This window comes from Scomber scombrus, chromosome 12 (genome assembly GCF_963691925.1).
Source record: "Scomber scombrus chromosome 12, fScoSco1.1, whole genome shotgun sequence".
NCBI lineage: Eukaryota > Metazoa > Chordata > Actinopteri > Scombriformes > Scombridae > Scomber > Scomber scombrus.
The window spans coordinates 11,049,995-11,074,243 of record NC_084981.1 but is presented as its reverse complement, the minus strand read 5'-3'; the positions used below and the strand labels follow the sequence as shown (position 1 = coordinate 11,074,243).

At 39.2% G+C, this 24,249-nt stretch overlaps 2 protein-coding genes across 3 annotated transcripts in view; both read left to right on the top strand.

Moving 5' to 3' along the window:
- The window catches only part of pde10a (phosphodiesterase 10A), a 54,414-nt gene extending 39,677 nt beyond the window's left edge, over window positions 1-14,737 (top strand). For both annotated transcript variants that reach the window (XM_062430594.1, XM_062430595.1), the window contains exons 3-22: window positions 1,494-1,522; window positions 2,228-2,348; window positions 3,264-3,313; window positions 3,439-3,579; window positions 4,219-4,374; window positions 5,431-5,481; window positions 6,067-6,125; window positions 6,408-6,459; window positions 7,144-7,286; window positions 7,703-7,795; window positions 8,086-8,272; window positions 9,525-9,667; window positions 9,995-10,078; window positions 10,176-10,326; window positions 10,443-10,598; window positions 11,464-11,636; window positions 11,786-11,897; window positions 12,041-12,121; window positions 12,685-12,773; window positions 14,638-14,737. In XM_062430594.1, coding sequence (XP_062286578.1) covers window positions 1,494-1,522; window positions 2,228-2,348; window positions 3,264-3,313; window positions 3,439-3,579; window positions 4,219-4,374; window positions 5,431-5,481; window positions 6,067-6,125; window positions 6,408-6,459; window positions 7,144-7,286; window positions 7,703-7,795; window positions 8,086-8,272; window positions 9,525-9,667; window positions 9,995-10,078; window positions 10,176-10,326; window positions 10,443-10,598; window positions 11,464-11,636; window positions 11,786-11,897; window positions 12,041-12,121; window positions 12,685-12,773; window positions 14,638-14,737 — 2,171 coding nt within the window. The remainder of the gene's footprint in view (window positions 1-1,493; window positions 1,523-2,227; window positions 2,349-3,263; window positions 3,314-3,438; window positions 3,580-4,218; window positions 4,375-5,430; window positions 5,482-6,066; window positions 6,126-6,407; window positions 6,460-7,143; window positions 7,287-7,702; window positions 7,796-8,085; window positions 8,273-9,524; window positions 9,668-9,994; window positions 10,079-10,175; window positions 10,327-10,442; window positions 10,599-11,463; window positions 11,637-11,785; window positions 11,898-12,040; window positions 12,122-12,684; window positions 12,774-14,637) is intronic.
- Window positions 14,738-20,573: 5,836 nt separating this feature from the next.
- Window positions 20,574-24,050, top strand: LOC133992288 (uncharacterized protein C6orf118-like). The gene is made up of 8 exons (XM_062431007.1): window positions 20,574-21,227; window positions 21,473-21,595; window positions 22,330-22,389; window positions 22,915-23,030; window positions 23,122-23,183; window positions 23,479-23,648; window positions 23,814-23,867; window positions 23,979-24,050. Exons 1-8 carry the CDS (start codon window positions 20,574-20,576, stop codon window positions 24,048-24,050), a joined length of 1,311 nt encoding a protein of 436 aa, XP_062286991.1.
- Window positions 24,051-24,249: the final 199 nt, after the last annotated feature.

The window sequence follows — 24,249 nt, the reverse complement described above, 5'->3', positions numbered from 1 at the left end:
AACACCGCCTGACAAATTTGTTTTTACTGACCTCCAGTGGTTTAACTTCTCATCTTGCTACATTGATGTTGAGGTGTACTCTAGGGTTTGTCAGTACACCATGACATCAGTGTTGGGTGTGGTTACAGGTGTAACAGAGTGAGCATCTGACCATATCCAAACAAAAAAACATGAAACTTTCAACCAGTAAGGGCAGTAAAACACTGCTTTTGAGCCTGCTGTCGGTCAGTCAAGTATCAACTCATTAAGCCCTCAAGTCAGCGAACCAATTCAGTTAACAGTAGCTAACAAGAGCTAACATAAGCTACTGGTCACATCAGGCCGATTGCTGCAGCAGAAAAACTCCTGAGTTTTTTTAATTGGACAAGGGTTATTGCTTATGAATCAAATTTCATTTTGCATTTTAAAAGTGAAGTCTCACTTTAAGCTATCAACCTAGCAGGGATTTCCTATTGGTCCAACTGCCGATTATTCTTAATAAACAGTATGAGAAATGTACCATTGGACTGAAAGCCTATGGAGGTGTTGACTGCTGGTGTTCTCTGTCAACATATTGCTCATTTTAATAGATCTGGGTTACCCGTTGCACAGATGGTCATCACTAAATCATAACATATGTCTTTGTATGACTCCTAAAGAAAGACTTTTCATTTTGGCTGATGTTTAACAGCTCTTCTGTGAACCAAGTTACATAAAATAAAGGAAGATGTGTAACATTACTGTTTGACATTTCAAAACAACATAACTGTCAACACGTCCACACAAGTTTTATGATGTGTGATTGCATTAAATCAGAGTTCTGCTTTGTGAAACATGATGCCGAGTTTAGCAGAATACCTCAGTAATATATAAACGGTATGTTCTGCAATAGGTAATAAACTTTATCAGTGTCTGATAACCAACAATGACGCATTATTTATGGTCAGGTGTTCCGTCATCTTTTGCCCTTAAAAAACTCTTAGTGTATTTTGATATGCTTGTTAAAAAATAATTGTGTTTTATGGTGTGACAATGCTATGATTAAGATCTGGTTTGTTTTGGGTACAAAAAACAATTGGTTAGCATTAGGGTAAGATCATGGCTTTGGTTAAAATGATCACTTGCATGTCAAAATAAACTAATGTATCAGGGGCAAAAAACTCCAGGGAGAGTGCGTATTTTCAAAGCAACAGGCCTTCAGAGCAGTGGGCTTTTGTTTTCCGGGATAACAAGGCATCAGACTAATGGCTTTTCAGTCCAATGGGATATTTCTTTGGACTATTGAGAGTTTCAGAATAATGGGCCGTCAGACCAATGGCATGGCACCATCACAAACTGGAAGAATGTTGCACAATAAAAGCCCAAGTTCAAACACAACTTGATTGTTCATGTCTCGTCCACCTGTTAAGAATACCGTATCCTTAAATGTATTCCAACTGTTCTTCAGACATTTGTTTAACATTGGGATTTTTCTTCTTTCTTTCTTGATTTTTTCTTTCTCTCTCTCTTCACAGATGACACATCAGCTAAAGAAGTCAGCAGGGTAAGTTTTTGTTTCATTACTATATATTCATGTGACAAGGAACATGAGGCTACACTTTACAGATGCCCACAGTAGGGCCCTGGAGCTGGGTAGAAGGGACTTATACACACACACATATACACAGAAAAGAAAAAAAACAAGGGCCACTCGACCCCTCAGTGCGTCATCCATACGTCTGTGCAAACAGGATGTGGGAGGATAGAAGGCGTCCCGTGGGGGAGGCTTTCTAGTACGCCACTCTCCCTGCCGTCCTGTCCTCACCCTCTCTGCAGGCGCAGAAATAGACGGCTCTCTGGCCCCGTACAAGGCAAGAGGTCTGTCTCTTACATAACCACACTTTTAAGCTGAGGCTGAGCAGCTAAGCTTTGCCAGGGCTCTAATCAGAGCTGTGGGGCTCCGGTGGCCTCCTCTTGGGACTGCGGGGGTATCCCTGGGCTAGAATGCAGCAGTGAAGGGGAGTGTAAGGGTGGAGGGTAATGTTGTGATGAATGGCTCTGTCTTTGTGAATGGCAGGGAGATAATCTCTGTTCATTCAAAAAAAAAAAAAAATCTTGCAGCTGTGGTAATGTTTTAGTTGGTGCAGTACAGGATGCAGGTTGTTGTCCCATATTTCTTTGTTGTAGCAATTGCTGAATCCTGAAATTCAATCTTAGTGTTTATGCAAGGCTGTGGAGTTGCAATTTCTGTGTGTCTTGTGTCCAGCAGTACCAGGACACAAATATGCAGGGTGTGGTGTACGAACTCAACAGCTACATCGAGCAGCGCCTGGACACTGGAGGAGACAACAAACTCCTGCTCTATGAGTTGTGCAACATCATCAAAAAAGGTAAACTGAGAAAATATTCAATTTATTGATCCTCTCAGCTTCAGTTCACGTCACTCTGAATCTGCAAGCCGACACTGACAGCAGACATTTTTTATAGAAAAAATGTAATTATGTTTGTAGTGTTTGTATAAACATCTCCTCATTAGACTGGTGTCAAATACTCTAATAACCATTTGGACACTAAGTGAAAAGCTTGCTGTCATAATCCCAACTCATCTCCTGCTCAACTAAAAATTAAGAACTTTTTGTAAATGGATGGTCTTCTCCCCCATTCAACTTGGCAAATCACATTAGTCATTTCCTTTTTTCTAAATATCTTAATGTCAGACTCTTAATGTCTTTCTCAATCTAGACAAAACACACAGAACAATGATGGAAATAAGTTCAGGATTTTATCCTTACATCCTTGACAAAGTCTGATATGTCATATTGTATAAATATATTACAATATTGTCAATAGACCAAACCAAACCAAAGGATCAGTTCACCCAAACCACACTACTCATTAACTTCTTGATCATCAGTGACATCACTGTTGCTTCTCCAGTCTCCCTCTTTTGTCACATTGTATGATAACATGACCTATATATCAGCCTGAAATGGGACTGGAGAGGAGGATTGGGAATGAGATGAACTGGATGGCAGTCAAAGCCCTCGGTCAAAGTGCCCTTGTTTTTAAGTGGGACATTGTTAATAGATTGTTATTAGATTACAACTGGACTGTTGTCTCCACTCTTTCCTTCTCAGGTATACCTGTCATTTGCACTTTTGTGTGTGCTGGACACATTCAAATGAGAGAATATACATAACACAGACGTCCGCTGACAGCAAATATCAGTTGTTACTCGACTGTCCTATTGAATTTCCAGCCTATGCACAGCTGGTCTCTGACCCACGTGTCTCTCATTTTTCCAGCAACAAAAGCTGATGGATTTGCACTTTACTTCTTGGGAGAATGCAACAATGTAAGTGCAGAGGTCATTTCCTGAACAGATTTTCTACACTGCAATAGTTTAGCATTTTGCATTTATTTGACATTTCTTTCTCATTTTCTGTCTGCCTCTCTTTTCTTGTCTATGCATCTAAATAGAGTTTATGTGTGTTCACTCCAACGGGGGCCAAGGATGGCCCTCCAAGCCTCATTCCCTCCGGCCCCATTGCATTTGGGACAACCATTGCCGCTCATGTTGCCAAGACTCGCAAAACACTGCTAGTAGATGACATCATGGGGGTAAGGCTAGTTTTCTTCTAATTCATACTGATTTGCCCATCGTAGAAGTGTTTTTTCCTGCATAGCATTATTTTAATTATGACAATATAATAACACTATTATGATAACGTGACCTCTATAAATGTTTCAATTAATTGCTTACATTCAACATCACCACTTGTTCGATCAATCAAATCCAACCATCACCACTAGATTGTTTGATTCAGCAGTAAAATAAAATATTCCTTACAGAGAGATAAAAATCTTTGAATTTGAATTTTCAAGAGGGGGGGTTCTTGCCCGTTAAATTCTGCATCTACACTTGTGCACTAGAGTGCTTAGTGTAAAATACAGAAAAATTAATGATAATCCAGTTTTTTCAGTTTCACACTTACTTTGAGGAGATGTCCAAAAAAATTGGAAAAAGCTCTGGGGTTCTTAGAAGTACTTACTTCAAGTGCACATCATTGGGAGACATCCAAGACAAATAAATCAGATGCCCCTCTGTCATTAAAGCTCAGGCTTATTATTATTATTGTGTCTGATACATAGTACATCTTAGACAAAAACGTCAGATCAGAGAGCAGCTTCATTGACCTCCTTTGTTAAACTCTTGTGCAGTTCGGGTGATAACGACCTTCACTGACCTGTATGTTCCAGGACGAGCGCTTCCCCGACGGCACAGGGCAGGACTCAGGGATCCATGTTCACTCTGTCCTGTGCCTCCCCATCCTCACTGCCATCGGGGACCTCATTGCAATCCTGGAGCTGCATCGGCACTGGGGCAAGGAGCCCTTCAACCTCAGCCACCAGGAGGTCAGTCTGACCCAGACAAAACACACCAAGAGTGGAAGGCTGGAGCAAGGCTCACAGAACTACAGTTAGCCTGGTATTCACCTTAATCTGGATCTGTTTAAGATCTCTATAGCTTTGTTGGGTTCAGTTGATTGTGAATAATGCTGTATTTCTGGGAGATTCTACAGGTGCTAAAATACATACATGCTAAAATTTATAAAATAATAATGCAATGACGTAGCTCAAGCAAGTTCAGTCATGGTACTGAACTTGAAATGTTAAACTGGCCACTTGGGTCAGCGCAACAAGCTGAAAAATAAAACATTTGCGTATTATCATCTTATAAAGTTGTTGTGGTGAACTTGATAGCAAACAGTTGCTGATTTACACACCCAGCATACATGAAGGAACATTATTTAAAGTTGTGTTTTTTAGTACTTCACAAATTCACTCCCATTTTAGCTCTTTAGTTTTGGTATTCACCAACTTTCCCAAGAGAAGTATCTGGCTCATTACCTGCAAAATGCTCCACTATGTTCTGCGGCTTGGTGCCGGTCAGGTAGCGTACTGTGGGTTAATCAGAGCTTTTTACCTGAAAACTGCTGCCGGCTGTGTCTCGAAACAAGGTTGATTTAGAGTGAACCAAAACAATAAAGCTGTGGGTCATAAAAAAAGCTAAAACAATGAGCTGAGGGATGCTTAAAAGCTCTGTAGTGCTGGGGGAAACTGCAGAGTTGGTTAATAATGATATTATCAAACATTCACATTACACATCATCATCATTATTTGACCTGTTATATGAAATATATTTTTAAGATATGAAATATTTAATAATGCAGCTTTTATTTCACATTGCATGAGTTTTAATCCACAGTGCTAAACAGACGGACGCACCAGTGTTACAGGGGTGAAACTGTATCCCAAGAGTGGCTCCGAATCTGTAGGCCGACTGGCTCTTCTGTGATTATGAGACCGCGTGTTGTGCGGAGCGGAGCAGTCTGGGAAATGTGTGTTAATTGTGATATTTTAATTGTTTTCCCCACTTCTTGGGAGCTAAGCTGCACTTTCTTTTTCCAGGTTGCAACAGCTAATTTAGCGTGGGCAGCAGTTGCCATTCATCAAGTACAGGTGAGTAAACTTCCACAGGGACCTGGTTAAAAATTTGAAAATGCACATTGTGGCATAGTACTATAACACTTCACTGAGGACCTGTGTGGGAACAAGGTGAAGTCTGCCCGTCCGACTTATTATCATCTTGAGTGACTTTGTTTGTTCTGGTTCTGCACAGGTGTTTTTAATGGGGAAATCCACTGTGTACAGGAACTGGGTTGTCACTGGGCTCAGTCCAATCAACTAAGCCATAGATTCAACAAACAGCTCCCAGAGGACGTCATTATGCCCCAGTGCTGTTTTTATTTGAACAGATAGCATAACACCTCAGAGTAGCGGTGTCCCACTGCAGCAGTGGCCACAGTGGATCTCTGAGCCTCAGTGAGCGGGTACAGCACTGCAGCACAATGCACTCCTGGGTTAGCCGCTCACTGCAAACCACTGTGTTGTTACTAAAACTTATCATGATGGCCCACAGCCAAGTGTGTAGACAGCAAGGTGATTTGTTTACAGTACAAGCAGGATGCTGTATGTGCTGTATCGGAAATGTTTAATACTGTACGTCTGTGGGCCAGATCATGACCTTCCTTTCTTTGTTTCTAGGTGTGCAGAGGCCTCGCCAAACAGACTGAGCTCAATGACTTCCTACTAGATGTGTCAAAGTAAGAATCGCTGTCAGTTTGTTGGGAGCGTTCATGTGTGTAAGAATGTAATGATAGTGTATTTTAGTTTCAACATCAGAGAAATTACAACATGAACTCTAAAGTGAGTCTGTATCTCATCTCTTTTCATGTAAGGTCAAAGGTTAAATAAGGCTTTCTTCTCACACAGTAAAATAAATGAATGTATTTTAGGAAATTTAGCTTTCATGTCTTGAATGTGAACGTCATCAGAACTTTCCATTTGTCAAACATCTCAATGCGCCATTTCTTCTTTTCGCACAGAACATACTTTGATAACATTGTGGCAATAGATTCTCTACTTGAACATATTATGGTGAGTGTGATTTCTGCAAGTAGGTGTTCATTCACATTGTCTTCAAGGCTACACATCCTCGGAGTGTGTGTTACATTATGTGTGTTAAAGCAAGTAGTAATGCTGCTGTAATACAGATACACACTGGCCCACTCGATACTCATGGGGCATTGCTATTATTTCCTTACTATACTGTACGTGTTTGTTGACATTAATAATGTTATCTCTCATAATCATTATTACAATTATTCATTAATAATATAATAGATAAATAAACATACTTGGCTCCACATAAAGAAGGCATGTTTTTTTTAGCTTGCAACATTTTCTCTACTTTGCAAATCTAAAACAAATGTGATCTGTATGAGTTATAAACACGCTTTTCCTGTTTACTTCACTAATACCCACCTCTCTGTTTGTATGTATGTATACATGTATTTTGTTGCCTTGGGACTATAGTGTCATCTCAGGTCATTCACGTCATCTGGTTCAAACACAAAATTTGAACCAGAATGACCCGTAGTAAAACTGTGTTTGTTTTAAACCTCTACATTTAATTGCTCCATCGAAGAGAAACTATCAAATGAAACTCTAGATATGTATCTGATCTAATTATATTGCAGGTGCTAGAGACAACATTCATGTTTTTTCAGGTCTTTCAGCTTTCCGTGTTGCTCACAAGGCTCTGTCCCTGATGTTTTGCAGATATATGCAAAAAACCTGGTGAATGCGGACAGGTGCGCACTCTTCCAGGTTGATCACAACAACAAAGAACTGTATTCTGACCTGTTCGATATTGGGGAGGAGAAAGAAGGCAAACCTGTCTTTAGGAAAACCAAAGAAATTAGGTGTGTAATAGTTCCTGTTTCTTGCAAACTGCAAGTCCTCTTTCAGTTTACTGTAGATAGTAGTAGTACTAATATTTGTCTGATAATTGCAACACATATGGCTCATCATTTTCAGTTTTTCAGTTTTGGCTTTTGTCTCCATACGTCCAAAAGTTGTGTCCTGCTCTATTTTTTTAATACAGTTTAAACAGCTCAGACATTCCTCTGATATAAAATGAAGACAAAAATTATAAGAAATGCAGTTGAGCTGCTAATTATGCATCAGAGTCCCTTCAGTTAATGTAAATAATGTAAATAATGTTTTGTAGTTTTAGTATTAAAACATTAATTAATAAAATAAGAAGTCCTATATAATATCCATTTGATTACTTTTGTAAAACGTGTCATGTTGCCTCTCCTCTCTTCTTTCCCTGCAGGTTTTCTATAGAGAAGGGAATAGCTGGCCAAGTGGCTCAGACAGGGGAAGTCTTAAATATCCCAGATGCCTATGCAGACCCACGGTTCAACCGGTAAACTCCAAAAGACTCTGCAATACACGTATCATCACTTATCTTTGTCATCACATATTATAAATCTCAAACATTTTTAAAGTTGTCTCGTGACTGGTCCTGGACAGCTTGGCTTCAGTTTGCTTTATTTTGGATATAAACACTGTAGTACTTCTTATTAGAGCAGCCTACGGATTTAAGTGTACACCAGGAATTGAGACTTAAACATGCTGTTCTTGTCTGGGTCACATTGTAAAGTCTCTAAATGGATTATGTGTCAAATTGTTATATTTTTCTATCTTCCTTCACAGAGAGGTGGACCTTAAAACCGGCTACACTACGCGGAACATCCTGTGCATGCCCATCGTGAGCAGGGGGAGCGTTATAGGTGTGGTGCAGATGGTGAACAAGTTAAGCGGAAGTGCCTTCACTAAAACAGATGAGAACAACTTTAAGATGTTTGCTGTCTTTTGTGCTCTGGCCTTACACTGTGCAAATGTGAGTAAATTGAATTACTGATACTCTCAAATCATTTTCCACACAAGTGTGCTCTTTATCTTTTCCACTGTTGGTACATTACTTGAAGATTATATAATACTTTGTGTCCTTGAATACTCAAATCTGATTGGCCAGGGGGTGCGCATTATTTTCAGATAACTGTACAGCTTTGTTGTCCTGGCGTCATCACCGTCCTAAATTAATACTCATAGCTGCGAGGCTTATTTCAGCTGTTACTAGACTACAGGTTTTTCCACTTGTCTATTCATTTTTTGACAAAGATAATGCCAAAAGCTTCTAAGTAAAGGTTGAATTGATCCAAAATATGAATAGATGCTTATTTTTTCATAATGGTCATCCTTACATGGAGCACACAGTCATTTCATGAATCATGCTAACTCCTGAAGCTTGCGTTGTGTGGTCTCTCTGTCAAAGCCTTTCGTCTCTGTGCAGCCTGACTCACCCTCAGCTCGTGCGACAAACTTACGCAGGAGCAGCGTCACAAAGTTGGTTTTAAAATTGATGAGGCATGTTAATATTTTAAGACAAGCTGTCTGCATCCGTCCACTGACAGGATTTATGTTTAGCTGTAATTTATGCCTCACGTCTCGAGGAAACTCACTTAGCCCTGCTCCTGATTTATGGTGATTCATGGTGGAAGGTGTGAGGCTTGGTGTCTGTACCTGACTGTCTTATTCCCGCCTGTCTGGGAAGGGGACAGGGATACAAACCAGATGTGGAGACACTTTTTTAGAGACACACAACTAAAAGGAGGACTGTTACCTTAACTGTCTCTAAACTTTTTTCTAGGGATGCACCAATCTGACTTTTGTCGTCCTGATAGTGATACAGATATCTGGGTTTTAGGTACCGATCCAATAGTGTTTAATTAATAAGCTGTATGTCTCACTGTTTGGAAGAGACTGGCCTTGACTTAAACATTGCTATAGTCTATAGCTGTGACAAATAAATACATAGATATAATTTAGCTGAATTGTTATTTATTGAAATAATGATATCTAATACCAGATCGGCCCATTGTCACTGATACCTGATCCAGCTATTTTAGTCGGTATCAGACCGATACCAGTATCAGTGCATATCTGCTTTTTGCTTTATTGGAAAATCCAACAGTGATATTATAAGATATTTCCATGCTTTTTATAGCACATGCTTGAGTGTTCAGCTTCTCTCTTGACATTTTAAAGATTAATTCCTGTTCTGTGATTTCCCATTATGTCTCTGCATGTAGATGTACCACAGGATCCGGCACTCTGAATGCATTTATAGAGTGACGATGGAGAAGCTGTCTTATCACAGCATCTGCACATCAGAGGAGTGGAAGACCCTTACCCAGCTCAACCTCCCTGCACCCATTTATAAAGAGATTGAAATGTGAGTGTCCTTCCTCCAATGCTCAATGGGCTTCTCTTAATGAGCCTTGAGGACATTTTATAAGCTTGTCGTGTATTTGCTGCCATATTAGCTCCAGATTCAATTCAGGCTTAGTCACTTTACCTCTAAACCTGTGACTCTGACTGTAGTTAGTCTACAGCAAGGTGTCTGTTAAGGGCACAGTGACACAGTCCAGACCTGGATGAAGAGGCTCTGCAAGAGTTTAACACTCCCACCCCAGATCTCAGATGTCCCCTCATCTGTCTCTCCTCTTTCCAGGTGTGCTAATTTAAGACTCCCCTTCTGTGTATTCCTTTTCTCCTACAGGTTCCACTTTGACATATCTCCCTTTGAGGAGATCTGGCCTGCTGTCTTTATCTACATGGTTCATAACTCCTGTGGAAAGACCAGGTAAGGTGTCATAAAGTGTCATGATGATGTCAGTGTCTGTACTTCATCAAAGGATGATTAAATGTTAATCCGTGTGATCTTGTCTCACTGTATGTAGCTTTGAGCTGGAGAAGCTGTGTCAGTTCACCATGTCTGTACGGAAAAACTACCGGCGTGTGCCCTACCACAACTGGAAGCACGCGGTGACAGTGGCACACTGTATGTACGCCATCTTACAGAAAACGACTGGGATGTTCACAGAGCTAGAGGTTCGCTCCTGTGGGTTGGGTCCAGGTTTTACCCCTGCTAGAAAAAATGAATAAAATTGAGTTTTGAATTTTAAATTTTGACTTCCTTTTTCCTGTCCACCTATACTGGTTTGCAGAAGAAGGGTCTGTTAATCGCCTGCCTGTGCCATGATCTGGACCATCGAGGGTATAGCAACGCCTACCTGCAGAAGTTTGACCATCCACTGGCTGCTCTGTACTCCACATCCACTATGGAGCAGCACCACTTCTCTCAGACTGTCTCCATCCTACAGGTAGAGCTCCTCTAAGCAGCACCGGCATCAACATTTTATTTATTCATTTATTTATTTATTTATCATTACTTAAGTGCTAATAGTCAACCCAAAATTCGATGCTATGACATTACATGTTCGACGTTTTCGTCACCTCCCTGGCTTGCACAGTTTGAGTTAAAGAAATGCAAAATGATTTTAATTACAGTTGCAAATGATGTCAAATTAAACTGTTTGGGTTCTTTCGTGGCTAAACGAGTCAGTTAAAACAGCTGCTGCGCAAACTGCAGGATCATCAATCACAGAAGTTACGAAATAACTCAACATAGCACCGTCAAAAAAAGATGCCTTGCCAATGAAACAAACTTGAGACGGAAAGAAAAGAGGAAAGCAGGAAGCCCACATTTGAAGCCTGCCAATAAAGACAGATGACCAATTAAAAACATGGTTGCCAAAGAGTGTAAAACTATGACCTCAAATATTGCCAAAAAATGTTGTAATCCTCTCAAAACTCAGATTTATATTGGGTGAATCTGAATTATTCATATTTTAGTCCTTAAATGTTACTCACTAATTGTTCTGTACTTCTTTCTGCATAGGAAAAAAAAGGCAGTCATTACATTTATCAAAATTTTACTTGTATTTTAAGTGTTGAAATACTAAATGAACATATTTTTTCTGGAAAAGAAATGTTTGCACTCTCTCACACATACTGATCCACTGAAATGATCATTCAATTTAGGTTCTCTTCTACAACATCCAGGATCTGCTGGCAGAGTCTAAACCTGAGATGGCTGCTGGCTTTTCAACCTGTTGTAGTCTAGCTGAGCTGAACGCCTCATAAGTGGAGCTTTTGCTTTTTTATTGATCTCTTTGTTTCTCATAGCTGGAAGGGCACAATATTTTCTCCAACCTGAATTCCAGCGAGTACGAGCAGGTGCTGGAGATCATCCGCAAGGCCATCATCGCCACAGACCTTGCCCTGTACTTCAACAACCACCAGCAGCTGACGGAGCTGCTGACCGTGGGCAGGCTGGATTTGAACAACCACACACACAGGTCAGGCCACCACTCACGTTGGTGTACAGGTCAGGTCAGGATCATACCAGGTTTCACAGCATCACACAGAGAAAAAAAAGGGACCTGGTGCAAGCCAACAGTACATTGAGTTCACCACATGGTTATAACAAGGCTTTGCTCCCCTCCAGGGACCGTGTGATTGGTCTGATGATGACAGCATGTGACCTGTGTTCTGTTACCAAGCAGTGGCACATCACACGACTCACAGCCAATGACATCTATGCTGAGTTCTGGGCCGAGGTACCGTGGGATACTGTTGGAGTTTAACTCATTTTAGTGTGATATTAAAAGTCAGATCCCTATTACTATTGTAAATGCTGCGATATGCACGAATAAAGGGAAATGTTAGTTTGCTTATCTTTCCTTGTTTTGTTTCACTATAGGGAGATGAGATGAAGAAGATTGGGATGCAGCCAATCCCCATGATGGACAGAGACAAGAAGGATGAAGTTCCCCAAGGCCAGGTAAGAACAGCATTTTTACTCACATTTGCTTACTCTCCACGTCACATACATTCTTATAAAGTTTTTAAATTGTTGCATTCTGATGGTAGAAATTAAGCACAAAAGTTTTAATTAGAACATATACAGTAAATGAATAATAGTAGTAATTAATAGTAATATACAGTCACCAAATAGTTTATTTAGAAATTATACTGTTGGCTCAAACATTAAAGAACTCAAAGAAGACTTTCCTGCTGATAATGAAAATTAAATTACACATCGAGGATTAGGGTTAGGGTTAGTGTTTAAAAAAAAAATCATCAGAATTTCTAAATTTTTGTAAAAATGTCTAAAGTTCTATATAAAAATAAAATCATGAAATTGTGTGTGTGTGTGTGTGTGTGTGTGTGTGTGTGTGTGTGTGTGTGTGTGTGTGTGTGTGTGTGTGTGTGTGTGTGTGTTCCTTAATGCATGATACTAATTTATCATACTGGCTCTAAAATGTTTGAAATCTAAACTTGCCGCTATTGTTTCATATATTTTAATTTCTTTATTTATTATTAACAATTTTTAATTTATTTTAGGTGGGATTCTACAATGCTGTGGCGATTCCATGTTATACAACACTATCAGAGCTTTTCCCTCAGTCCGGTCCTCTTCTAAGAGCCTGCAAGTAAGTATCCTAAGTTACATTTTACAAGAGTATCAGGGTCTCATCGCTTATCCTGTGAAGAATTGTTTGTTTTTTGGGTTTGTTTGTTTTTTTAAATGAAAAACCATTAAAAAAACGCAAAATGTGTAAAAGTTTAGGACCACCACACAATATCGTCTGGCTGATGTCACATCTCACACAGCTTGAAGTGCAACAAGTGATGTGTTTGCTGGCCTTGTCTGTCAGCAGCAATGGGCCAGACAAATAAGATTAGAGGGGACAAGTAGTATGTGCATAGGTATGTGATAACATTGGATTAAACAAACTTGCGGTATAACATAATAAATTAGACAAATTCAATCAGACACAAAGTCACACCACACACACTGATGCACCGACTTAGTGTCATCTCTGACACTAGCGTAGTGCATCAGTGTGTGTGGTGAGACTTTGTGTGTAAGATTATATTTATATGTATAGTTTCTGGTGCTTGAACAGGATCATATTGCACATTTGCCTCCCCTCCTGGGGTAACCCGCCGCTTTTTAAAACGTTGTGACCTTGATCTGCAGGGAATGCAAATAAAGTGAGCGGTGAAATATTTAAGCCCCGGCTGTACGTCAGCAACGGGCTCTGGGTGGGCAGCAGGCCTAGACCCTGCGGAGCCCGGCTGCTTGTTGTGGGACCTGCCACAGACGTGTAAACTGCATCAGACTGGCTAATTGAATGGAATGGCAGCAAAGGGCAGCACTCTTTGCACTTGTATGTCAGGCTTGATTACAGCACAGGGGGGAGAGGTTACCTTCATGACAACAAGAACTGATGGATCCACTACTGCAGATGACTAATGAATTACACACTTGCTCCCTGGCTGTAGTGACATGTGTCATTTTGCCATTGCTCATTTGGCATCTCTCTGGAGATTTTTTCTTGTAAATAAAATGACTGTGTAACATAATTATTTTTTATTATTTTTAGTTGTTTTTTGGGGTTTTTTTGTAATGCTGTTTGGTTTGGTTTAATGCAGCGTTTGTATGTGTTGGTTATTGTAATATATTGACATTTGATATGGTTCCCTTCACAATCATAATTTGATATTCTGATAATGTTAGTATTTTGATATTTCTGGCTTAAAGTCATTGTTGGAGGGGCATAATTTCAGCAACCGTATTTTAAATTTATGGCTGACTCACCTTGACTCAACATTATGTCCGTATCAGTTCTGACATCAGATGCACACCCTTGTGGCAGCCGTGGTACTTACAATAGGATATATTGTCATAATTTGGATTTGAACATTTTGAACATAAATAAATAATTTTAAGCATTTTCATGCTTTCGTGCTATTTTTGTCTAAATAGTTTTGTCTTGATGAAGGTAAACATCCCCTCCACACATGTTTTCTGACATATCAAAATAATGCTTTGAACTATAATTTGTGTCACATATTGTTTTTCCACAAAAAAAAGCCTTGTTAAAAATTATTCTATTTGTGCTCCCTCATTGAGACCTAGAATCTCTGAATATGTATATGTTCATTCACAGTGTATGTGCATTACACTGGAGGTTTTAAGCTTTCACATCACACTTGTCTATGTTGCATATTAGACAAGTTAGCTCTAAACTTGTTGTGATGTCAGAGATCATGCCCGTACATGCTCATCCAATCTTGAACTCAGATTTAAAGAGGCCACTGAGAAACTTTCCCAAACACTTTTTTGAGCAGAAGGCGGAACTCAACAATGTGTTTGAATCTACTGACATCATTTTATTCTCTGATTTTAGTTTTGTTTTGCTTTTTTCAGGGTTTTTTTTTTTTTTGTAACAAAGCCTGAAATCCATCACATGCAGAGTCTGAACCTAATGAGGTGTTTTGTGTTTGCAGAGAGAACCTGAGCCAGTGGGAGAAGATAGCGCATGGAGAGCTGGAGGATGTAGTGCCCAGCCGGCCTTGTGTTTCAGGCCCCGTAAAGGTGGACAACTGACTACCAAAGGGTTCCTGATGCACCAAAGGAATACAACCTGAATCCTGCCACGGATATGGAACTTTGTATGGGGGAAGAACCCACGTCCTGTGTTAGCAGGAGATGGATTAGCTAAAAGCAACTTGACTTTGAAACTTACACAGTTACCTCATTGGGTGACGGAGGTGTCAACACTGACGGTTTCACCGATCCCAGAGACTGACAGACAGCCGATGGGGAGGGACTTCAACCCATCACCCTGTGTCCACTCAGCTTGGGAATTCATTTGGTAGAACGAACTTGTGCCGGTTTGGTTGTTTATTTGGCTGTTTTATGTTATTTTATGAATTTTTGTTTTCAAGCTGATTCTTTTTCGGTCTTGTATTTGAGAGGCCTTACTCTGAACCTTTCACAGGCTAGGATATGTGAAATCTTGTTGTGGGTTCAGGCTTTTTTTGAAATGGTACTGTTTGCCTTCTGTGGTAAGTTTTATCGTTTGCATACTACTTCAGAAAGGTATTCCCCGAGACAGAAGGAATGTTTAGAGCAGATGTACGGTGTACCACCAACCTTATAGAGAAGGTGGACGTCAGAATGTTTTTTTTTAATTACTTTTGAGCAAAAATCCTTTGCAGTACTTGAATAAAGACATACAGCCTATTCTATGTGGAGATTGCAGAAATCCCCCACAGCATATTCTACAAAACACGGATGAACTGTGACAAGAGGAGTTAGATAATGTCGACACTTATGAACCCAGTCACAAGAGAGTCACAATGTTTCTCCCTGAAGTGGACCCCACAGCACTGCCCCTGGCCCACCCTGGCATTTAGGAACCTGCTGCATTCTGCACCAACTTTCTTCTGATTAACAGGATCTGACTTCAGGCTAGCAGTCATAATGTTTGTAGGGTGGCGTTCACAAGACAAAAAAAGAAAGATGCACAAATAGGATCAGTTATAGTAAGCCAAGACTGCATACTATTAACTAAAGTTTCCACTCTCATAATATTTTTTCACACCACTATCACAGCATGAATTATTTTATACAACAATCTGTTTCCTCTCATTAATCATTTCTACAACCATGAATAAAACACAATTAAAATGAGGATACTGCACAAGTTGGTTAAGTATCCCAGCCAATTATAAAGATTAGCTTGTCTGCAGTGACATAACAAACTTTTTACATGTTGACTACCTTATGTAATGTCCAGACAGCGCCCTAATTTATAACACATGGTTAGGGTGTGGTGAATTCTAGAGGTATAAATTAAATAAAGGGTGATGGCTGGGATAAGACGGGTGTTGGAGCATTACTCCATGTCCTTGCAGGTTCAAAGCCGTCGTATGAAACATTAATGACACTGAACATTTTATCATGTTGCTGTCGATGCCAGGCGCAGCAGCTCAACAGAAAAGCTCTCTCAAGATCCGAAGCCTGAAGCCGAAGCCCAAGTGTCAGCTTCATATTTTCCCAAAAATGTCAAACCTGTTAAGCTTAAGTACATCATCTATCGTCTATCTCTGGGATTGCAACACAAGAATGTTGGTTGACTTTTTGCAGGTGTGTAACAGACGTTACCATCATGTCCATGACCTGTCGAAGGAGATAAATCATCCTGCTTTACGCTCATTCTCCAAACACATGCAAGGGGTACATTTGAACTCTTTCAAATGAGTTTCCAAGATCTTCCAAAAGACAAATGTTTTGTTTTGTTTTCTTTCTTTTTTTTTTTTGTCTGAAACTGTCATTCCAGTGGACATTGTCCCTCCAAGACTGAAATTACCGCTCAAAATAATTTGTTTTACGACTGGTACTGTGGTCCCCAATGGTGTGAATGTACAATTTGATGAATGTTTTTGTTGATTGCAGATCCCTGGTGGTGGCATGTGGGTTAGTACACCATCAGTTTCCATAATGTGCTCTGTCTTACTTTTCAGAATTGCTTCCAGTAAGCTTCAACCAAGAGCAACAATTAGCATGCACCTAAACTGAAGTTTATATATAATTTTGCATATACGGTAATAGGTGTATCCTGTGTACAATCTAGGACTTAGTTTGTACAGACTAAGATGTATGCTCTGATGGTGCTAAACTGAATGGCAGTCGTGCACTTTCTGACTGGGTGTGTTTGCATGTGTGTGTGCGTTTGTGAGAGAGAGAGAGAAAGAGAGAGAGAGGGAGTGAAAGCTTTTGACTGTCTCTTTCCCCACTCCAACCCCACATGGTTGAGAACATGGTTAAGTCCATAACACTGCACTGTCCCTTCTACTTTTCAGCACCAGTTATATCCCATTGTCTGCACTATGTTTAGCTTATGATCTTTATCATTATTATTATTATTATTATTATTATTATTGCTATTATTACTATTGTTATTTTCTTAATTAGAGTTAAATTTAAATTAACTTATATTTTTTATACAAAGAAAAATAATGTTGGCCTTTTTGTTTTGTACAAAGTTAACATTAAGATAAACAAAATGGTCTAGACATGTTACTGTTACCCAGAATAATTGAGGAATGTCTCAAATGTAAATGTAAGAGCAGTAGCCCAAATTACTTTTATTAAATACCTGAAAAAAACATTGCTGTGCTGGATCTTTCTTTACACTGTGCTTCATGTTTGAATTAACTGTGTATTTAAATGTATTTAACAGTTAATGCATGGTATGGTATGTTATTGAAATAGCTACCATACTAGTGACAATGTTGGGTGATAATTCATGACTCTTGATTGGAGATATTGGATTGGATGTTATTGCACAAAATTGTGTCTGTTTGTTTAATTATCACATAAATGCCTGACACTGGTAAAGTTAAGTCAGTGGCCCCTATTTATACATTTCAAATCATTATTGCACACTTTGTGGGTGGTAAACTGGGTTCTTCGAAATTACTGCCAATGTTGAGAACATCTTCCCCTCATTTCTTTCTTCACAAACTGAGGGGGCTGCAGTGTACTGTACTGTGCATATTGAGTAACATGTGCTGAACACAGTCCATGCTAAGTAGTTAATGAGAATGAGCACCCAGCTATTTTAATAATATAAATGTAAAAACATCTAAGAAATGTGTGACCTGACTTTGGCCACAAACTTTAACCCTGCATTATTGGAACTGTATATCTTTAGTATATATTGTTATTGGTTCATGATACTTTTTGGTTTTTGCATGTGAATTCTTACATTTCACACTTCTTCTCACCTATCTCAAAAACACAGCTTCTGGTATGTTAACCCTTTTAACTTATCCACTCATGCCTGCATGATGTATGCAGTAATTATCCCGTCTTTTGAGCTATTCCTATAATCACAGCAAATCTCATCATTGCCAGAAATTCCTGCTGCATAAACTGAATGTCTGAGTTTTAAATCTTCTAGGTGGTGTGACATGTTTGGATCTGTTGATTGAAAGTCAACAGAAGGTGATTTCATGAATCCTAATTTGAAAATCTTTACAGCAGTGTATGAGTGTCTTGGTCTTTGAATATTGAATAATGTCTGGCAAAAGTTTGCGACACAGGTTGCAAATGGTTCTGTTATTTTTCAGACCGATAGTATACCAATTCAATACCTATTCACTTCCAGAAGATGGCTGCCCACCACTACTCTACCACTGTGTTAGACAGCTGGCAACAGACTGTGGGAAGGCATCCTTTTGCTTTCTTTAAATTTATACTCATCTGGACAGAGTAAAAAGGGTGAAAGATGTCTCATCACACCATGTTTCTTTTTTCCATTGTTTAAGGTTTCATATTTTGAGTTTTTAAACCCTGGTGATGGGTGTTTATAGTGTTCTTGAACTCACATGTAGCAGCTCCCCAATAAATACCTTGTCTACTAAGTCATATTTTCAAATATGATGTCATTCAAGTCATAGTTCACCATTTTTGTATTTACATTTTAATACTTAAAAGGTGCATTAAGCAATATATGACTTCTATAATTTGTCTTAGCTGTACAGTTTATACATTCACAATCACTAACTTCATAAATAAATATTATCTAATTTATCACGTAGCATATAAATCCTTGATATTTCTTATTTCAGTAATGTTAATTGTAATATGAAAGTAACATTTTGCGATAATCATCCGTCATCCACTGCATGCTTTTATTAAACATCATTACACAAACGCGAATGGACAGCACAAGAATGCAACTCCATTGTATAGCCCCATTTGTTTCAATGAACCATATCATGTAACACTGTCTCCTCCCTCATGCTCAGCTTTGCCATCTGGGTGCTTTCCTATTCTGACCATTCCAGCTCGAGGCAGAATTTTACTCTCCCCCCCATCCTCTGTCTTTTTTGCACTGTAAACCACTCACTTCTATGTGTTTACTATTGTGAGTAACCAAATTAAGATAATAGTTAGATTAAAGCATTTACAGGAGTTTTGCAGTAACCTGATTTCCCCTATAATTAAAGTTTACATAATTTGTCTGGTAATTGGGTTACTGTGTGCAAGGATTGCAGCCTGCAGGAAACATGTCATAGAAATGGCACTAATAATGACATATATGATTAATGTGAAGTCGTGTGAGTGACACACTGTCTTTTAGTGTCTTAATGTCTGTTTAGTTGTTAATTTTTAGTCACCTCCTTTTTTTCAGAGCACACCCCTTTACATCAAACACAAGTTATTAAATGCATAATCTCAACATGAAGGTAGTGGATAGGGTATAAAACTGAGTGAGCTGAGCTTGTGGCCTCCTGACATTTCAATCCACCGATACTTTGCAATGAATCACTGAATGAATCAAAATACTGATGTTCATTTTACACATGGTGAGCTGCCTGAAATCCTACCTGCTGTCACCTACTCATCTTCTCTGCCCTGATTGATAGGTGATGTTTATTTTTCTAAATGCAGCCTAAGAACTCTCTCTAATTCCGCTTTCTCTAATTTGTTGAATTCTGTCACCTGAGAAGTTATTTTTATTGAGGGAAACATTTTATAAATAGGACACATCTGTTTGTATTGTGACATAACAGGGAGCTCAGCAGGCATATTGTTGAATATTTTATTCATGTCATTTAAATGCTTGGCTTTCTATAAAACATGAACTTAACCTTCGTAAACCTACGTAACTTTTCTTGGTCGACTGCTGTCTGCAGTCTCCAGTGTCTACTCTTTACCCAATTCCCTCATCAGGTACAAATGAGATGTAATACCTTAAAACCCATGTGTACGATTATCAATGGGACAGTGAACGCAACGCAAGCATTACGCGCATCGGTCTCCTTGACAACCGGGTAATGAGCAGACTGTTGTGGCCATGAAGAAAGTTTGGATTTTGTCGTGATTTCCCACAAAAGTACAGTTAGGTAACAAGTGCGGTTGCTATTTCTGGTCTCTCTATGTCTGTCTTTTTTCCACATGCTTCAAATGCTTATTAGCATTATACGTGTATTACATACAGGTATTAAACTACTATATATATATTGTAACGTTAATGTAACAACGACATTTGTACTAGGTGCCTCAGGTTTAGCTTAGCTGAAATACACAGATTTGTTTGTGCGCTGTCTGAGATTACAAAGTTAAATATCATTTTTACCACGTTTGTGTGTGAATTTGTGTTTCTAGCAAATAATCTTATAATTCCGTTCACTGTTACTTAGCAATTTCATGTCCTTAATTCAGCTGAGCAAGGTATCTCGAAGCCCAGTCTGTTGCACTTGATGAGCAAAATGTTCACATGAGTTTTATTTCACTTTTGGCTGAATTTAGTTAACTGGAACATCATATGCTTTCAACTCTGCTACATGATGTCTTGTACTAGGAATGATTAATTATGCTTCTTGCAAGCAAGCTTAAAAAAACATGTTTTTTTGCCTTCATAGACATGTCCAGCAGCTGTAAGCAAAAGCCTAGAGGCTTTGGGAGCGACATCCACAGACTGCTGCTGGCTGCTGAAGCTGGTCAGAAGGCCGATATTCTGGCCTACTCCTCGGGTCATCTGGGGCCCCGCAGCCTGAACCAGAGTCTGCCTCACAATGAGACAAAGCAGCCTTTCTGGAGGATGTCTCAAAGCCAAGAAGAAACCCCAAACCCCCTGACACTCCAGCAGAGACAGACAAAGGCACTGGCCTATGTAAAGAAGAAAGAAATGAAAGATTCTCCTTCTGAGTTCACCACTGGCACTGCTTTGGTGGAGTCTGAAGTGTTGCGGTCAAGACAAGATCAGGCTACTGATCACTCATCACATGCTGACAGAAAAGAAGATACAAGTCCACCAAAGATAGTTCATTGTTCCGCAAACTCTTTGCCAGTTAATCCAAGAGTCCTTTTCCAGAAAAAGTCACACTCTTCATGTGATCAGGGGGGGAAGCAGCAGTTTCACTCCTGCCATACTGACCAGGTAGGCCTGAATAAGGAAGACCAGCTGAAAAAAAAACTGCAGTGTGGCAGGCAGGTCATAGCCCAGCAGGACCTCTGGGATTGCAACAGTATGGGAAGAGTAAATGTTGCTGAAATGCATGAGAGGAAACTACAAAAGGTGAGAAAGATCACACAAGCCACAGAGATCATTCAACTAGTTTGTTGAATTGCTCTTATTTGAATTTTCAAGTTTATAATATGTCAAATGTACCCATTTGAGATGAGATGGTAATTCTAATACATCCTCTCAAGACTCTTACAGAAAGTGAATGAATAAAGACATGCACATACTCTCGTGCATGTTAAATACACACAACCCGTGTGTATATACAGTATGTATGTGTGTGTTCCTGTCACACTCAGGAGCTGAAGAAGCTGTCAGAGCAGAGCTGGCCCAGCACAGACCGCCTTGTGGTGTTCAGTGACGTCTTTGATGATGTATGTGAAGGCTCGCCAGTATTTGGACGCATCCTGAGGGAAATTAAGGTTTTTCCATTTCCTCTGTACCCACTAGCACATTTTTAGCATGTGCCGTCAGACGTATTAAAGCCAAGAGAGAGTGACTCCCTGGTGTAGTGGGCGGAAGTAGAGCATCAACTGGAACCTGGTCAGGATGCGTCAGGGAGCAGGTCGTCAGGGGGCAACAGCTCCAGTACTGCTCATTCATAAGAAATGTATTGGGGTTGTGCAAGTTTGCATATATTCGTAGTATACATATATATAAACATGTTTCAAATTTTTTCATTTTGCACAATTTGATCAAACTGATTTATTGGATTTAAGGAGTACTTTTATATGATTGTGCAGATGATATTGTGTGATTATTTTGACAACATAAAAGTAAATAAAATGTTTGCTTTGATTATCCTTTGTGAAGAAACAAATACAATATGTATACTGTATAGAACTGTGGCTACAATCTTAACTTTTTCATTATTAATGAATCTTTTTATTTTTTTAAATATATTTCTCATACAATACATGGTAGCCATGCTGGGGATAAACGTTACAGTATCCAGAGTGATTTTTTTTTTTTTACCTAATTTTCTTCTAAAATCAAATCATGAGAACCTTGTGTGCAGCAAAGAGACATTCATAATTTTTCCTAAATTTCAGTCACATTTTGATTTTATCTATACAGTTGTTAACAAAGAAACTATAAAAGCCACCAAATTGATAGACTGAATTAATACTTTCTTTCTTTTCTTTCTCTCTTCCAGACAGAATATGATTTGTATGTCAATCATATGATGGCTTCCCAATCTTCATCCCCTGACATGGTAAAGCACACTGTCACAGTATTGACATAGAGTAAAATAATTCTAAATAACAGTATTAATAAGACGTGGGACATGAATTTTGAAGGCCTTATTTCTTGTTGTAGTATTTGATTTGGATGTCAGTTCATTGATGGCAAACATAACATAATGGTTTCATGTTTAATGCTTAATGCACTTTCAGAGTCTGTGGAAATAGTTTTTCATACTGTGTTAGACTGAAAGCCACAAACAGCCCTATGATTTTTCATTTTCTTTTTTTTTTCATTATTGTTATAATGAACAAAACTGCATCTTAAGTTATGTCACAGTGCAAAGGATCAAAGGAACACTCAATTCTTGACCTAGCTGAAATAATTTGTTGTATTTGAGTATGTTGCTCAACGAGCTGCATGTTATGGACGTTTAAACTTTCCACAGAAGAGGCTTAACTAGTTCTGCAGTAGTCACAGAAATGCTTCTCCTGCTCTTGTTGCCAAACAAGGTATGTCTTAACATGCTCTTCGTTATTATCATGTTACTGAATAGTGGCTGAATACTTCACTTGAAGATCTTGGCAATGACAAAGTAGAGTTGGAAGACGCTGAAAAAGAGGTCTGCAGGTTGGAGCAGGAGGCAAGAAGAGCTCAAGAGGAGAACAGACGGTACTGCAAGGGTCGGTCTATCTAAGTCCATCTTTACAATAGCATCAGTTTATGTATGTTTGTTTGTCCTGTTTTCTTTTTTTAACCTCAGAGCCCAAAATGAATTACAAAATGTTCCAGCTGTCATACACCCAGAGGACAAAGACGTGCAGAGTAAGTCTCAAGACTACACTAGTATATCTAATCAGTGATAAACCACATCTAAGAATTTCCTGTATATTCTCCTGTAGGGCAATAGCACATGCTAACTTTTATGTCTTACATGTCTGTGATGTGGACAAACTGAACAAATAATCACTTTGTCATGCCAGCAGACATAAAGAGAGTTTTGTAGTATCACTGAGTCAGCTGTGACTTTATAATCCCTGCAGGGGTATGTATGTACATGTTCAAAACACATCATCAGTCACTACAGTGCATTCACTTGACTGTGCTGTGTTTTGGACAGATACATCTCTGTCAGGGTTGCAGGACAGTAGCTGCACCAACAGTGTCCAATCCAAGAGGCTTCAGGTATTGAATGTGTGGAAGGAGGTCCAACAGCTGGAGGTGGAGATTAACAAGATGGTATCCACTGTTGCAACCACTGCTACAGAGAGATGCATTAAAGACCAGAAGGTGCCTGTCTGCTTATCTTCACATACTCCTGCCTATTACAGCAGCCCTGTTCCACACAAGCTGATGAATTGTACAGCTTGATTTTTTTATTTCAGAAATAAGATTAAATAGTCATTGGCAAGAAAGCAAATGGCTACAGTTTTTATTATTTCTGTTTGCTTACAGACCGAGATAATGAGACTAATAGCCTCAAATGACCGTCTGAAAATCACCAACAAGGCAAAGGAGTTTGACCTTTTTCCTTCCATATCATCATTTTCATTTTAAGTATTACAGATAATGAATGCACGTCCCACTAGCTCTTGTTTAAACTGTGTGTTTTTCCTACAGGAACTGGAAAACAATATCAAAATGACACTGAGCAGAGACAAAGCAAGCATGGCGATAAGACGGTACATGTAATGTTGCACTTATATGTCACAGTTGACTAGGAGACATGTGACTCTTTCTTACTCTACTACCGCTTTCTTCTGTTTACCACCAGGATGTTGTGGGATGGAATACTGTGTGATCTACAAACAGAGTGATACTACCAGAGGATCATCTCTTGGAATAGAGCAATCGTCCTTGACAACCCTCATGCGACATAATTATGAAATTA